The sequence below is a fragment of the Salvia splendens genome, chromosome 3 (genome assembly GCF_004379255.2).
Source record: "Salvia splendens isolate huo1 chromosome 3, SspV2, whole genome shotgun sequence".
NCBI lineage: Eukaryota > Viridiplantae > Streptophyta > Magnoliopsida > Lamiales > Lamiaceae > Salvia > Salvia splendens.
The window spans coordinates 11,483,317-11,501,497 of record NC_056034.1 but is presented as its reverse complement, the minus strand read 5'-3'; the positions used below and the strand labels follow the sequence as shown (position 1 = coordinate 11,501,497).

At 36.5% G+C, this 18,181-nt stretch overlaps 2 protein-coding genes across 2 annotated transcripts; both read right to left on the bottom strand.

Annotated features, from left to right (window-relative positions):
• Window positions 1-1,006: 1,006 nt before the first annotated feature.
• On the bottom strand, window positions 1,007-5,274 carry LOC121794944 (phosphate transporter PHO1 homolog 1-like). Its single transcript, XM_042193359.1, has 13 exons — window positions 4,806-5,274; window positions 4,407-4,710; window positions 3,946-4,333; window positions 3,818-3,866; window positions 3,667-3,738; window positions 3,271-3,400; window positions 2,762-2,882; window positions 2,425-2,674; window positions 2,185-2,334; window positions 1,954-2,106; window positions 1,584-1,862; window positions 1,360-1,496; window positions 1,007-1,267 (listed from the first exon to the last, which is right to left on the bottom strand). Exons 1-13 carry the CDS (start codon window positions 5,028-5,030, stop codon window positions 1,177-1,179), a joined length of 2,349 nt encoding a protein of 782 aa, XP_042049293.1. The 5' UTR covers window positions 5,031-5,274; the 3' UTR covers window positions 1,007-1,176.
• Window positions 5,275-8,982: 3,708 nt separating this feature from the next.
• On the bottom strand, window positions 8,983-9,753 carry LOC121796561 (secreted RxLR effector protein 161-like). Its single transcript, XM_042195385.1, has one exon. It carries the CDS (start codon window positions 9,751-9,753, stop codon window positions 8,983-8,985), a length of 771 nt encoding a protein of 256 aa, XP_042051319.1.
• Between the last annotated feature and the right edge of the window lie 8,428 nt (window positions 9,754-18,181).

Genomic DNA, 18,181 nt, shown 5'->3' with positions numbered 1-18,181 from the left:
TTGGGATATCCGCCCTATTGCGGATGCTCTTATTGACGACGGACGGATGTTCCGTTTTAATGATGATTTGTTTGGACTTTGGAGGGTACCTTATCTTAAACTTGTGTGTTTCCGTTTGCTTGTGTGTTGGAATTTTGCTCGTATATCCATTTTGCTTTTATAAGACTTTGTACTATTTCTGTACTTGTTGTCTATTGATAAAAAAACAAAGAATAATATTAGTCATAGATTTTGATAATCAATATGGGCCGGGGATGCTAAGCTTGTAAACAAAGTTCGGTAAAATAGGCCTGAACTGAAGAGTGGGAAATGGGCTTGCTGTTCTAGTACTCCCTCCGTACTTGAAAGTTTGTCCCAATTTTCTATTTCCATCCATCCCACAAAATTTATCTCATTTCATATTTTACCATTTTTTGTAGTGGACCCTATATTCCACTAACTCATTCCTACTCACATTTTATTATAAAACTAATATATAAAAGTAAGACCCACATGTCACTAATTTTTTCAATTCACTTTTCATTACATTTTTTAAAACTCGTGCCGAGTCAAAATAAGACAATATTTGTGGGACATAGGGAGTAGTTTTTTACTCCATCCGTCCCAGTTTAGGAGTGCAATTTAGTTAGAACACGAGTTTTAAGAAATTGTTGGAGTGTGTAATAATTGAAGTGAGGTAGTGGAAAGTGAGACCTTTTTGACTTTTTGTATGTTTAAGATTTTGTTTTGTTTTATTTTTATGAAAGTAATGTCATTTGAGTGTAAATTTCATCAACAATAAAGTTAAATTTTATGTCCAAATATAGTAAATTCTAAATGAGACTCTTAAACTGGGACGGGTGGAATGACAAAATAGGACTCTTAAACTGAGACGGACGGAGTATTTATTAGAAATACTCATTATATTTCTGAATTACCTATGACATTGACATGTGTAAGGAGTTGGCAAAATGGCAAGAACACAGAAATACGAAAATAATTACGGTGTTGATAATAAGGTTCGAAATCCCCTAAAATTATAGGTATAAATTTATTCAATATAATCCAACAATAGAAAAGAAATACAGTGCAGCAAGTTGAGACAATATTCTTCATCAATCATCATCAACTTGCAAGAAAATTTTATTCTGATTTTTCTAGTTGGATAATTAAGAATGTAGGAATATAAGGTAATATTCAATCTTGATCATCCACTTCATGGAATGGAAGTGGCACTGTCTTCACCGCTCTAAATTTGCCTGCATTATTCAGATGCTCATTCTCCAATCTGAAAATTCAGCACAACAACAATCATTTCACAAAATATGTAACAATCTTGATACATTTATGTACTGATAAATCTTGATGATATTTATGTACCTGTAAAAATTCCATTGCCCTCTTCTTACAACCTCAAGTGCTGCTAAAAACAGCATGGTTACTCTGTAGTCTACTCTCCCAAAATTGTAATGAAACACCGATTGCAGCCAAGCTAGCCGCAAAATGAGGTTCAATCCCTTCATTCATCAACAAACATGAATCTTTTGTCAAGAACAAATCATCATTTTTTGGTGGTGTTAATCTTGTGATGAAGAGGCATATACCATTGAGATATAGTAGATGAACTTTTTCCTAAGCATGAGTTCATCTCTGAGCCATGGATTCTTTGAGTTGAGCTGCAGCAAGCCCCAGTCTTTGACAAAATCCCAATACAGTTGGTAGAGTGTTGCAACGCTCGACACCACCACAACGAGGCAGAGCCACCCCGCGCTCTTCTCCTTCTCGTACGCCACTTTGGCTCCTGCAGCCACCATTGCAGATACATATTTGCCTAGGTTCACCAGGTGGCTTGTGTGCCCCTCGTCGAACCATCTTCTTGCACACTACCAAACCAATGAAAAAAGGATTTAGTGTGATTCTGGTGAGATTCTTGTTTAGTTTTTTTTGTTGGAGAAAGATGGATTAGGCCTGGACCTGCATTGCTCTCCAGTAGTATGGTAGGAATGAAACCGCGTAGGCGAGGTCTCTGTAGTAGGTGGTTCTCATGCAGTATTGGTAGTCTTGAGTTTTGTAGCTCCCTGTTATGTAGTAGCACGCGATGTTTTCCAGATCTCTGAGCATCGGCACCTGAGGAAATGAACGGATTGTACCATGTTTAGTGTGTAGAATTCTTGTTTCAGAAGGCGTAATGTGTACTAATTATACCTGGCTGCAGAGTTGATCTGCCATGTAAAAGTCCAGCATTACAACCTTGTAGAGAGGTGATAAAACGATGTTTCTTATCACAGAAAGGAAACAGTAGCGGCTTGACTTGTACATTATGTTCAAGGGGCAAACTAAAACTATGATGAATGCCTGCACCAGAAGAGATGATTTTCTGTAATTAGTACTTAAAGAAAATGGAAAATTTGTCATGGTATTTGACCGTGATGTTCTAGAAGTTACCAGCAGCAGAAGGCCGGGAATGGCTTGAACTTGAGCGTATGAGTAGCCTTTAGATACAAGGGAGAGATGAACAAACATGACACCTATCACAGCAGCCATTGATGTTGTGCAGATCAAGAACACGTCGTTGTGCTTAAGTTCTTTCGTCTGTGACTGTTCAAAGATGAAGTTGTAGTTTATACGCGTCTTTCTCCACATGACCATGTTGCATCCGTAGAGGAATAAATGAAGGAACAGGAGGCTAAATATGCTGCAAAAATCAGATTTGAATGTTTAGTTATCTCTTATTAGTTGAGTTGGTAATGAATCAAAATTAGTGATTTTTTTCATCACTTGCCTAAGGACTGGATACACTGTTTCCATGTACATAGCATCGGATTTAGGTCGATACATCCCAGTAATATGCGCCATGATAATGTATCCCACAAAAAGCGCGATAAAACAACCAGTGAAAAGCCCTGGTTTGCGAAAGGAACAAAAAAAATCAGTTACAATAGAGATATTTATCTTAGATTTTCATTAGTATCATTTCAAATTTTGAGGAACAGAGAGAGGATTTCTGCTGTTATCTGTCCATAGCAATACATACAGTTTCTATTTTTTTTTCATTCAATCAATAATGGCTTCTACAAATGACCTTTTCTTTATTGTCCACTGCCAAAGAGTGGACCCTATATGATTCTTTTTTATTGAGGATTCAATGTCTGGTTCATGGTCATTAATTTGTCTGATAGTCACAAATTTTATGTACTCAAATCTTTAATTTTGAACATTATCTTGCATTTCTTCATCTTTTCAATTTCTTGTTTGTTCTCCATTAGGTATAGAGTATTGCTAGAAACTCACCGATGAAAAATGTGACAGAATGCGACTCTTCTTTCTGAGCCGGTTTAAGGTATTTCATGGCCTTTCTTTTGTTATCATCAGCAAAATATTTCACAAAAAGCTCCTCTACTTCATCTGCTAGCTTTAAAACCTGTCATATTAGTGGAAGCTTAGTTTAGATTTCAGACAGATTTTGGCTGTAGTGTGAGACAAGAATATCTCAGACAACATGAAATGGGAATCTAGGCAAACACACAAACACATAAAAAGGCTCTCAACTAACATATCACACTTAGTACTGTCCAAAATTATCAACTCCACATCCAATCATCCTCCAGTTATGAATAAAAAGTTATTGTTGTTTATGTTCACTCGATATTTTACTAGATATTGCAACTTTTAGGATTAGAGATTTACCTTATCTGAGCTGTTAAAATAAGAGCTCTCAACCACTTTTAGGTAAATTGGGAGAACTTGTTTATTTGTCACCTGAAAAATACATAGAAGTGGTGTTGGCCATTCTGATTAAAAGAAGGAAATAATGCGCGTACTGGCTGAAAATACTTACTTTGTCGAATTTCTTTAAAATCTTTACAAACGCAAGCATGTTCAAATTCCTGAAATGTCACAAACAAGATATGTTTTTAAGAGTGTTCTCTTTATTTCTTAAGTAATACCAAATATGATTAATTATACCTATAGGTTTTGAGGTATCCTAATCCTTTATAGAGCTCAATGAAGGCTCCCTTGATCATTTTTTCTGCATGATGCAACTTTTTTTTGTTAATTTGCAACTTATTTCCGTCCACACCACATTTTTTGGAGGACTGATTTACCAAATCATCCCAGAGAAGGTACGAGATAGCTGAGAACGTGCGTGTTGGATTTGTTAGAGGGATGTGGATTCGTAGATTCTTTCCACGGCAGCTTACAGTTCTGTCTGAAAAAGACCTCATTTTCCTGTCCTCTTTCTTGAGTTTACATGGCTTCCCTACTTCACCTGACCTCGGAGAGACTGAGAATTCAGCTCCAAGTTTGTCTACATCACTAGAATTCTCCAAACCTTGCTCTAACACCTCTTCATCTACAGCCAAACAGAACAAAATCAACATCATCATTATTAAAAAATGTGGTAAAGAGAGTTGTCTGATAATTACCACATGATATGGTGCCTGAAACAGAATCATCCTCTTTAGATTCCTCTGCAGAAGAAGGGCCTTTACCGTGCTTTTGTTTTAGCACGGTTTTGAGTTCAATGAGAATCTCCATTTGATTCCTCAAAGAATCACCCCTCTCAAGAAACTCCTTTTCCTTTGTCCTAAAAAATTGGTTCACTTTGTTAAGCTGATGATCCAAACATGCAAAGAACTCCACTGCAGCATCAGTATCAGCAAACTGTTCGAGCAGCTCTGTCTCATACATGTCCCCCTTGCTATCCGATGCTGCAAGCTTCCGGTGAACCTGAAAATTGAGACGCGACACATTTCACATTCAATGCAGTGAGATTGACAGAAATATACTAAATTTTTTGACTGAAATGGAGGCAGGGGAAATACATGAATGACCCCATGATCTCTCTGATTATACTCAACAAACGCGTATTTTCTCAAAGACGAGATGATTGTGTGGGGAAAAGAAGACTTGGGTTGCTTGCTGTTTGTGTCAAGATTGTTGAGGAAATGGATTTTCTTGATCTCCTTCTTCAGCTTGCAATAATCCACAAAGGCCTCTTTCCATTCAGGGACTAATTGCCCTTCAAACTGCTTCGAAAACTTCACCATCTCAAAGCTTATAACTTCTACTTAAAATTAAGACAAAAAATGGCCTAATGTTATATCTCTTGAGCACTAAAATCGTGTTATTTATGGAGAAGGAAGGGAATTTTGATTGATGCGGATGCTCGACAGCACATTCTCTTACATCCTTTGCATCTTTATCCTATGCTCATTCCACTATAATCTTTTGCAGCTGCAGACTTGCCAAACTGCTGCTTCTTTTTTCTTTTATTTTTTTGTTCTAAGACAACCTTCTGCATGAAAGCCTTTATTGAAGAGGTCTGAATTTAAAGTTGTGCCTTGTAGTAATGGGAATTCCTAATTTCCTATGATGTCCCTGTGCATGTGCCTGGGGGCTGCATGGAGCGGAGGGCAAAATTGGGATTTGGATTGTGTTCATTTGGTCAATAGTTCCTTGTTATGGAATTAAAGATTATTGGCCAAATCATCTGTAATCACACGAAGGATGTCTCTAATTAGACCAGCCTGATACCCACTAAATTGAAGATAACAAAAAATAAAAGAGATAGCTTTGCAATAATCTCCACTTTCACTTAGGAAAAAGGTTTCCTTTCTTAAGTAAGAAAAGATTAGTATGGCATTGCATTATTGTCCAAATTAAAACACTAAAACTAAAAAGATGCAATATATAGTAGTATTAGTGCATTCTCTTACTGCTCAAAGATGGAATGAAATAATTAATCCAAGCCATCCATGTCAAATTAGGGAAAAATATTTCATAAACTGCTGCCTGTAAATTACTCTAGTTGATAGTTGAGAGTATTGTTTGTGACAGATGCTGTAAGTACAATGAGAAATAGTTATATTCTTATCCTATGTATAATAATACTCCCCCCACCTATTCCACCAAATTATTCACATGAAAAAACTCCACTTAAAATTAAAATAAAAAAAATATGAACCCATTTATTTTGTCCCTTGAGAAGGAATTGCAATAGCAATGATGTTACATATGTGGATAATTGAAAGCGCCATTTTTGCAGAGGTGATGACTTCAAGATACGCTCGACCAACTTGTTTTTCTTGTTTCTTTTCATCACACGTGTGACCACACACGCGCGCATTTGTAATTTATTATTTTAGTACTCCATAAACTTAGTTACACAATCCTCGTAGATTTAATCATTATAAATATATTCACAATATAGACTATATAGTTGAAGGTCTAATATTACTTTTGATTGTTTATACTATAAAGTTTGTTTTTTTTATTTCATAATTTAATAAGGTAATGTGCGTTGTGTGGAATACATGTGAAGTTTTTACAAAAAATAAAGAATGTTACAAAGAAAAATAAATGCATGATGATTACGAAAATCTATAAACACGAAATAAGACATAAATTGAATATCAAGGACGAAACATAAAACTTGATCTCGTTTTTGTGTGCCCTATGTTTGGTACAATGGCATTTGCGAATAAAAGGAAAAAGAAAAAAGAGAAAGGGAATTACAAAAAGACCCCGAAAGTTAAGGCTTTTTAAGTTTTTAGTCCAAACAAGCAATGGCAAAGTTATGCGAATCATGGTCTGAGTAGGATGTCAACTTTTGGTGGGTGCGCACGTAAGCAGGGCCCAAACTTATTCCGCCCCTTCGCCTCCTTGGCTTTTACGTTTTTACCCTCCCCTAATTTCGGAATATTTAAACACAGTAAACATAGCAATATAATTAATTTATTAGTGTTTAAATTACTTTATGCCTAACTATGGTTTGATAATTAGATGTATATAATTAATTAATAAAAATATTCTTCATGCCACGACGAAATATAATATACTGAGATGTTATATATACTCCATATGTGCATTGTGCTTCCTCGTGTCAACAATATTAACAAAATGTAAGCATATGATTCTGGATTAGGATTCCATGCAAATGCCCCTATATTATTGGTAAAATATTATTATCAATTCAGAATATCCCACTTTAATTGAAGAATTATCTATGCATACCTAATTAATTGCTTTTCTCAGTATTCTTGGCATAATCTATACGTCATTATATTGTACGCCTACTACATTTATAGTACTCCATATGGGGTGCACTATAGTTAATAAGTGAAATTCTGTCAAAAATTAAAATAAATCTCAGCCCTTGGATCCTTAGATTGAATGATTGTGATAATAATATCCGAGCACCATTATTACACTAAAAACATTACATTATTAGCCGAACTACATTATTAGACTACAAAATCTACATTATTAGACTAAAACGCGTTACATTATTAGCCGAACTACATTATCAAACTACACAATCTACATTATTAGATGACACGTGACATTAATCTAACGCTTACATCAAAAGATCCAATGACTGAGATTTGCTTTGATTTTTTTACATATTTCACTTACTGATTTGATCACGTCCCACTCCATATATCTATTAGTATATAAATATATACTCCTACATTATACATATTATTATTATAATAATAATAATAATAATAATAATAATAATAATAATAATAATAATATAAGCAAAATCATCATAAGAAACATTAGTAACGTTTTTTTGCGACCAAGTCAGCATTATATTTCTGAAAAAAAGCTTGAGAATTATTCTATAAGTTAATAATTATATTATATTGTTCATAAAATATGCAATATCCATCTTAAACTGAAGATTGTAAATAATTCTTTTGCTCATTTCTTAATTTTTTTCTTTTTATTGATTTGTTATTGTTATTTTTATTTTTCGTTTCATATTCCTTTATTATTTTGTGTTTGATCTTTTTATTACTATTCATATTTTAAAGATACATGTTTTAATTAGTAACTATTATTGTGATTAAGTAAAAGCCCAATGTAGGGTTATGATAGTTTGCATAATATGAACTAAAATAATTTTAAAATGACATTCGTATTTGTATGTGTAGGGATCAGACTACCCGGATTCACTAATTACCGAGACCTCTTTGGTCTTGTACAAGATAGCTCAGTTAAACTATCACCCTCGCGACTGATTTTATACAAGTAAGGTCTAGCTATTTCAACAAATATAGCTAACTATCTCGGACCACAGCACTCCTGGACCAGAAGCTCCAAGAACCACAGAGAACCCTGCACACTAGAACCCTAGTTAGTAATACGATACAAGATCCTCTTGGATCTAAACAAGTAATGCAAGTAAAAGAGAGAAACCAAAGGAATCGCATAGATCTTGTAGCTACGACTCAACCACCCGCTAATAGTACAAATCTATTCACCAAAACCACGATCCAAGGGAGCAACGTTGAATCCAACTGTGAAACTCTTCACACACCACGGATTACAACCCCAAACCACTCCACAACTTCGGATCTATTGATTCTCAAAGTCACACTTCACAAGAAACCTCTCAACAAGAAACCCTAGTTTCTCCAGAACCCAAGCAACCGAACTAGTTGCTTTCTCCCACATACACACACGTTTATCACTCAAATATCCATGAAAACTGCAATGAATCAACTGGAGAACCATCGGAAAAGTAAATCACTCAAGGGAAACTTAATCGCCAAAGAGCAGAGAGAGAGAGAGAGAGAAGTGAGAGACGGATAATCAATCAGGTGGAGAGGAGTGGAAGGGTGTATATTGCCCAGGGTTTGGCCTAGGGCAAACACAAGCCCGCAAAATTACCTGTGCCACAACAAATTCCAGGCCAAATAATAATAGTCCACCAACATAACAACCCATTTAATCAACATACTCCACCTTGGGCATTATTTTGGGAAACCAATTGCACTATTAGCTAAGGTTTTAACTCATCATTTCCTACAAGGCAGTCCCCACAGCACCAAAGAACCAAGTTCACTTGCTTAGGGAAATCACCAGGTTTGCCTACTATGCTCCAGAGGGGCTGACACCCATTAGCCTATAGGTCTTAGTGTCTTCAGCCACCACACACCCTTACCACAATAGTCAGGTGGCTGAGGTCTTTTTATACCCCGGGACATGCAGCTATCCTAGGTCAAAATGCAAATACTTAATGCAGAAAAAAAGTTTTTCAAGTGGTAAGCATTTAGTCCCCATGTCAGCTGGGTTTTTATCAGTGTGCACTTTCAAAAGAGAAACTTCATTCTTTTCTACAATGTCCCTGATGTAATGAAACCTTACATCAATGTGCTTAGTTCTATCATGGAAAACAAGATTTTTATACAATTGAATAGCAGACTGAGAATCAGAGAACACAACAGGAGGGGTTTTCAGAAAATTGAGTTCAGAAAGTACTCCCTTCAACCATACAACCTCTTTCATTACCTCAATAATGGCAATGTACTCAGATTCAGTAGTGGACAGAGCCACTATATGCTGCAACTGTGATTTCAAACTCATGCAAGATCTGCATACAGTAAAGACATTGGAGGTGGTGGACTTCCTCTTATCTCTATCATTAGCATAATTGGAATCAACATAACCAATCAATTTAACACCTTCTTCACATCTAGAATAGCACAGTCCATACTTAGCAGTATTTTTCGGATATCTCAGCAACCATTTTAAAGCTTCCCAATGAACAGGACCAGGATTAGACATGTATCTACTCAAGCAAGACACAGCATATGCAATATCAGGCCTAGTGCTAACCATCAAATACATCACAGATCCAATAGCATTAGCATAGGGAACTTTCTTCATGGCTTTGATAGCATATTCAGATTTAGGACACAAGTCTTTACTCAACATAAAATGAGCAGCTAAGAGCACTGAAGCAGGCTTAGCATCAAACATGTTAAATTTTTTCAGAATTTTGTGCACATAGGGTTCTTGATGCAAAACAAGCACACACTCTTTTCTATTTCTGAAAATATTAATCCCTAATATTTTCTAAACATCCCCTAAGTCTTTCATATCAAAATTCTCACTCAAGGCAGTTTGCACAGCAGTTATGGTTTTCAAACAGGGACCCATAATCAGCATATCATCCACATATAACAGAAGGAAGACATGCATAGTGTTCAGGTTCTTCACATGCAAGCATGCATAAAAAATACTTCTAACAAAGCCAAGTTTGTGCATACAAGTATTAAACTTAATATTCCATTGTCTAGGGGACTGTTTCAAGCCATACAAAGCCTTTTTGAGCAAACATACATGATTAGGAAACTTAGGATCAACAAAGCCTTCAGGCTGTTTCATGTAAATTGGCTTATCCAAATCACCATGCAAGAAAGCAGTTTTGACATCCATTTGTTTCAATTCCCAATCAAAATGAGCACACAAAGTAAGCATTAATCTCATAGTAGTGAATTTAACAACAGGAGCAAAGATTCAGTATAATCTACCCCTTCTTGTTGAGTAAAACCCTTGGCCACTAATCCGGCCTTGTACCTCAGACCCTCCACCTCAGATTTTAGCTTATAAAGCCACCTGCAATCTACCACAGAAGCACCAAGAGGCAGGGGTATAAGTATCCAAGTAAGATTGATTTTTAGTGAATTCATTTCCTCCAACATGGCTTTATGTCATTCATTTCAGAATTTGGATTTAGTAGCCTGCTTATAAGATTGAGGCTCATCCCCATCAGATTCATGCACATGGAAAGCCAAATTTATCAAGGCAACCAGCCCTACATATCCATCATATCTAGCAGGTTTTTGAACATCAACCCTTCTAGGCCTATTCCTTGATAACACATAATCATTCAGGTTTGGAGCATCAATAGCATTTTGAATCCCTGAGGGACTGTTTAACACATTCTGGGGAGGTAAGGGAACATTCACTCTAGCAGGACTAGCATGCATATCATCAGCATTATCATCAACAGGCAGAGGCACATTAACAACATTATCTTACAGATTTCTCTCAGTAGGTGTTTCACTAGGTGTATAGATTGATGTAGAGTTCCAAAATGGCTGCTCCACCTCACTTGGAACATCCTCTGGATGCTCCACATCAGTGGGCTTGTCTGTGGACTCCACCTCAGTGAGAGGGTCATTGTCCACATTCTGTGGAACAGGGTTTTCAGTCAATTTCAAGCAGGGGAACTCAGTTTCATTAAACACAACATCCCTGCTAATGATGACTCTAAACCCAGACTCATCTTTCAGCCATACTCTATACCCTTTCACACCTTCAGGATATCCCAAAAACACACATTTCCTAGATCTAGGTTCAAGTTTGTCAGTTTTAGTATGCACAAAAGCAGAACAACCAAACACTCTCAGATAAGAAAGGTTAAGGGATTTTCCACTAAACACATATTCAGGACATTGTCCTAACAAAGGCACAAAATGAGACCTATTCACAAGATAAGTAGCAGTCATCAAAGCTTCACCCCAAAACTTTTTACACAAACCAGGTTTAGCTAACATGCATCTCACTTTATCAAGCAAAGTCCTATTCATTCTTTCAGCAACCCCATTCTGTTGTGGGGTATAAGAGACAGTTTTATGTCTTTTAATACCAAAGCCAGCACACAACTCATCCATTTGTTTATTACAAAACTCTAAACCATTGTCTGTTCTTATTGCCTTAATCTTATTTCCAGTTTGAGTTTCAATCAAAACTTTCCTAAGCCCCAAATTTTTCAAAAACATAATTTTTATGCTTCATAAGGAAGCACCAAACCTTCCTTGAAAAATTGGTCGGACGCGATTTAAGAAGCGAGTGGATCAAGCTATATGGAAGATAACTGAACCTAGTGGATTAGTTAGCAAATGTCGTTGCCACTTGATCAAGGTGTTCTCTCTCGCTCCACCGAAGAAATATTTATAACTCCCAAATTTGCACTACTTTAACAGTACAACGGCAAGTTCGGGATCGATCCCACAGAGAAACCGGTGCGTTGAGTGTATGAATAGTGAACAGGGGTCGGCTGCTACCACGCTTTAATTTGGGAGTTTTTAAGCTATTGGATCACGCTAGGCAGAATATAAACTATTTGCTTGATCAAGGCACTCATCATGCTGGAAAAGGACTTAACTACCTAGGCTTGCTATGAAAACACAAAACACTTTGCCATTCATCACGATTAAACACTGGATCAGAGACTTTAACGTTGAACTAGACTGGAACAGTAATCGAGATGACGAAAACAAAATAATTCTGATTTTTATACTCAATGCCCAAAACAGAACTGTAAACATGATGAATACAAAAAGATCGATTATTTAACTACGGAACAATACAGAATTAAACTAAGCTAACAACTTCATAAAGTAAGAAAGCGAGTAAAGCCGAGAAGCTCTCGGTCGGAAACTTGAGATGGTGCTCCCTTCGCTCGCTCTCTCTAACTTACCATTTCTCTAACTAAGCTATCTTCTAAACTAGAAACAGAAAAGAGAAGATCAAAAGCAGAACTCTTCGTTATGGTGGCACATCTCTATTTATAAGCTCGTCGCAACAATCTCTAGCTGGGGTAACGTCTTTTGCAGCGAATATTCGTCCTTGCTGGGATTGAGCGTCTCATCGATTGATGCGTGCTCTTCTTCTAGAATACAATGGTTCTTCAATAAAGGAATGGGGATTTGGCTTCGTCCTTGCGTCTTACGCATCAACACGTGTCCCCTTCTAGAATGTCGTCCTTGATAACCGATTGATGATCGTCATCCAGCGCATTAGCTTCACGTGTCTTTCTTCTAGAACACAGTGGTCCCCGCCTAACTGCTTGATCACCCCCTTGATTATTCCACTCGATTTTTGGCCTTGACGTTTTTTGTACCAACTAGATCAGCTTGACCTTGTTGCCCTTGGTCAAGCGGCATTCCTGCACAATTAACACTCGCTTTGCGCGATAAACTGATCGAGTAGCATACATATCACCCCTAAACCGATGCATGAAATAGGCCTTATCAAAAATCATCAATGATTGAAAGAAAATACACAGAACCAGAGTGAAAGGATACTGAAGCAGGGCCCCAAACATCCATATGCAAGTATTCCAAAATATTTTCACTAATATTTGCAGGCACATGATTAGGAAAGGTAACCCTATGCTGTTTACCTAGCACGCATGTGTCACAAAAAGGCAATTCACCAGACAAATCAGATTCAGACAATATAGCATGCTTTTTCAGAATATTAACCCATTTTCACTCATGTGACCTAGCCTATTATGCCATAACATCAATTTGTCAGATTTAACAACATTGGCACATGCTTTTTCACAAGTAAGAGGCACATCAGAGCAGACAACCCTTACAGATTTTCATGTACCCTTCTCCCCATTTTCCACCCATGCCAGAGTTTTCTAAAGCAGTGCATGACATCAAATTATAGCACAATTCAGGCACATATCTCACATCCTTCATGTTCAGCACATAGCCGTTTTCAAATTTTAAACACACAGTGCCAATACCAAGAACTTTACACTTCTTGTCATCAGCCATTGACACATAAGTGTTAGTTACAGACTTAATCTCAGTGAACACCTTTTTGAAGGGACTAACATGATATGTACAACCAGAATCACACAACCAATCATTTGATGAGAAAGGACACATAGGGGAAGCATTTATATACAACAAATCATGCAACATAAACACAGATTCATTGTCAGCATCAAACTTTGCAATATTAGCAACACTTTCAATCTGAGAGTTTTCATTGTTATTAGGAGGCTTATTCTTCTTAGGCTTACTGCAATCCCTTTTAAAATGCCCAGCTTCTCCACAATTATAGCATTTCTTAACAAATCTGGGGTCCTTGCTACTGGACCTGGATCTGAATTTCATCTTGAAATTTAAGTTGGCATTAAACCCACCATTTGATTCATTTCTCCCTCTTGATTTAGACCTTCCTCTAACATTTAAAGCTCTATTTAAAATATTTTTGTCAGAGGCCCTTCCCTCAGTTCTATTTCTTTAGATTTTAGGGAACTAATAATAAAATCCAGAGGGGCAGTATCTCTATCATATTTAATGGCAGCTTTCACATCACTATAACAATCAGGTATGACATTCATCAAAGCAATACTTGTATATTCATCAATAGTTTTATCTCCTGATCTCTTTATGTCTTGAACAAGCTTTTGAAATCTATCAACATTGTCATCAATATCTTTTGACAAATCAAGCTTAAATTTGAAAAGTTTTCAAGCAGATACATCCTTGAAGACATAGAAGTTTCAGTATACAAAGTATCAAGGTGTTTCCACATTTCAGAAGCAGATTCAATATGATTAACCTTCCTAATCACAGAGTCAGGCAAGTTAAGAATAATAGTTGCTTTAGCCAACTCATTCATTTCATCTAGTTTTTCTTGTCGAGTATCATCAGGCACAGAGCCATCAACAGATTTGAAAACCTTTTGTGGAATAAGAATACACTTCAGTTTCTGTTTCCAAATTACAAAATCATTTTTGTCATTAAATGGGACCAAGCTAACAGGTTGGGCCATCTTTGAAACCAAAAATATTTTTCAAAAAACACAGAGATCAAGAAAATATACAAAAAACACACAATCTTGCATCAGCAAACACAGAAACAAGTCCACACAGACAGAGGACAGGTTTTTTCACAGATTTCACCCAAGAAACACACAAACACACTGGTCAGACCTCAAAATCCCTGACTGTCACGAGCAACATTGGCTAAGGCTATCCCAGTTCGCAATCACTCACTTCTGGAGGGCGCAGGGGGTCACTTAGGCAGTATAATATGCTTGGTGGTCAGGTGAAAGGAGATCAGAGATCAGAGAGCTTCAAGAAACCACGGAAGCAAGCAAAACACAGTGAAGAAACACAGATAACACCCTAAGTCTTGCCAAGACTGTCTACCAGAAGCAAAATCTCAATCCTATAGTTGGCATTATACAGGAAACAGAAATCCAGAAAGTTTCAGCAAATTTACCAGAGCAAACCCTCACTCGAGGGAGGGTTCAACTTGCACACCTCCTTTAAGTGACTCGGCGTGCCGGAATAGTCCCCCCGTGGCTCTGATACCACTGTAGGGATCAGACTACCCGGATTCACTAATTACCGAGACCTCTTTGGTCTTGTACAAGATAGCTCAATCAAACTATCACCCTCGCGACTGATTTTATACAAGTAAGGTCTAGCTATTTCAGCAAATATAGCTAACTATATCAGACCACAGCACTCCTGGACCAGAAGCTCCAAGAACCACCGAGAACCCTGCACACTAGAACCCTAGTTAGTAATACAATACAAGATCCTCTCGGATCTAAACAAGTAATGCATGTAAAAGAGAGAAACCAAAGGAATCGCATAGATCTTGTAGCTATGGCTCAACCACCCGCTAATAGTACAGATCTATTCACCAAAACCACGATCCAAGGAAGCAACGTTGAATCCAACCGTGAAACTCTTCACATACCACGGATTACAACTCCAAACCACTCCACAACACTGGATCTATTGATTCTCAAAGTCACACTTCACAAGAAACCTCTCAACAAGAAACCCTAGTTTCTCCAGAACCCAAGCAACCGAACTAGTTGCTTTCTCCTACACACACACACGTTTATCACTCAAATATCCATGAAAAACTGCAGTGAATCAACCGTAGAACCATCGGAGAAGAAAATCACTCAAGGGAAACTTAATCGCCAGAGAGCAGAGAGCAGAGAGCAGAGAGAAGCGAGAGACAGACAATCAATCAGGTGGAGAGGAGTGGAAGGATGTATATCGCCCAGGGTTTGGGCTAGGGCAAACACAAGCCCGCAAAATTACCTGGGCCACAACAACTTCCAGGCCCAATAATAATAGTCCACCAACATAACAGCCCATTTAATCAATAGTATGAACTTGAAATAATCTGCTTGTAATAAAAAATAGACTTCTGTATAATTGATTATTTGAATATGCATTAAAATTTAATTATTTTTTAAGTCATAATCTTAATAGTAACTTTAGTTATATATTCATCTCCATGTATATATGCATATTTATCTCACTTATCTATTCGTCCCCCGATATTTGACTCACATTTTATCTACATTATTTCTCTCTATTATTTTACTTTTTCACTATTTAACTATTTATTAGTAGTCCATCATTTTTTCTAAAAAAGACTACAAAAAAAATCTGTCAAGTAGCGTGGAATAGAGGGAGTAATCTGTCAATTAATACTCAAAAGTCTACAATTAGCACAAAGGCACCAACGAAAGAGCACAATATCATACTCAAAACATCTCGTTCAACAAATAACTAGACAAGCAGAAAGCACGAAAGAAAGAAAAATAACATGAACAACATATAGTAAGGTAGCAGCAGCAAAACATGGTGCATCTGTTTCATCCTCTAAAAGCAATCAAATTCGATCGATGAAGTACATATGAGCAGGAAATTGTGGCATCAAATTTCTTCAATGGTAGTAATAAAAAGTGATGATTTTATATATATTCACATTATATTTGATTTTTTCACATTAAGTTTGATTTCATATTCATTATGTATTGATAATAATACAAAAGTACCTCAAATACATGATTATTCTCAAAAAGTTATTCTCAATAACTTTTAATAATAATTATTAGGAATAATTGTTATTTACGTAAATAACTTTTTGTTAACTTCAGACCATGTCTCAATAACTTTTAATTACCTCAAATCATGAAGTTATTCTCAATAACTTTTATGTATTGAGACATTCTCAAAACAATTATTCAAAAAGTTATTAAAATCATGAAGTACATGATTTAAATTATTAGGAATAATTGTTATTTAAGTAAATAACTTTTTGTTAACTTCATACCATGTCTCCATAACTTTTGAGATATTCTCAATAACTTTTGAGACATGGTCTGAAGTTAACAAAAAAGTTATGTACTTAAATAACAATTATTCCTAATAATTATTATTATCATACAATGCACAAAATCTAGTAATTCATTCAGGCATATATGCTGCTTACAACTATTCGGTAAAAATTCTTGCCTAATTCTAAATTCTTTTGCATTATGCATTCAAATAGTGGCCATGATGACATGATTCATAATAATGCAAATAAATGAAATAGTGGCCAACATGCAATATATTCTTTTCTTTTTCTTTCGTTATTAATTGTATCTTTTCATGACCCTGGAAGAAGTTTCTCTGATCAAATAGGTGTCACAAATTGGTAAGATAGATGTAAGATAGAATTAAATCTTCGTAGTATATATTGTGTTGTGTTTATCGGAAAAAAAATACTACTAGTAACAAAATAACTGTAAATTCGAGCTAAGAAAATGCCACGGAGTTTAAACTGGAGGCTATATACTAAGAATAATCCTCCTGTTTATTACTGTGATTGGTTAATAATACAGTATATTTAAATATTTAGTAGTAGTATCAAATAAAAATTAGTACGAGTGTCTTCTCCAGTTTGTATCCCACGATGAGAACATTGCTGGTGTAGATTTGATTCGGAAGAAGTATCAAGAACCACACAACATTAAAGTAGCAAAATTAAACATAAAAAAAAAACTCAAATCTGTTAAACAAGGAAAAGAAGAGAAGATTATGGGAGGTCAATCACAATAATACTCCAAAGATAGATTGATACAATTATGGGAAGAGATTGATATCATTAAAATAGATTGATAGCATTCCTTGTATGCACACTTATAAATGCCTATATAAAGAGACTACATGTGAAGTAATAAAAATCATCAAGGAATTATCGATTATACTCTTCTCTCTACAACTTCTCCATCCTAAACTATAAACCATGCCTGATACACCATTCAAGATGGTATCAGAGCAGGGGTGAGACTCAAAGTAGTCTCATCACTGTCTGGGACCAATCTCGAACCCTCTAAACCAAAATCCGGCATAATCCTGTCAAATTCAGCAAAATGTCAGATAACAACGAACCACCAAAGCCATCGGAAACAGAGCAATTTGCTCGAATGTTTGCCGAACTGATGCGCACAACAATAGCGCACAACCAACAACAAATGATACCCACAAATCCTCCAGAACCGAAACCAGAAGCCTACAGGATTGACTCCTCACCGTTAGTAATCTCAGAAAGATTAAACGGCGAAAACTACCCTCTTTGGGCTATCCTTATGAAGGCGGCAATCAGTGGGATGAGAATGATCTCTCACATCAATGGAGTCTCACCCCCTCCGGCAAAGACCGACCAAGCCTTCGAACGATGGCAGCAGCAGGACCAGTGTGTTTTCACGTGGTTAGTTCACAACATGGAATCGAAATTAGTCAGCCGTATGTCTCAATACTTGACGGCCAGAGAAATATGGAGCAGCCTGG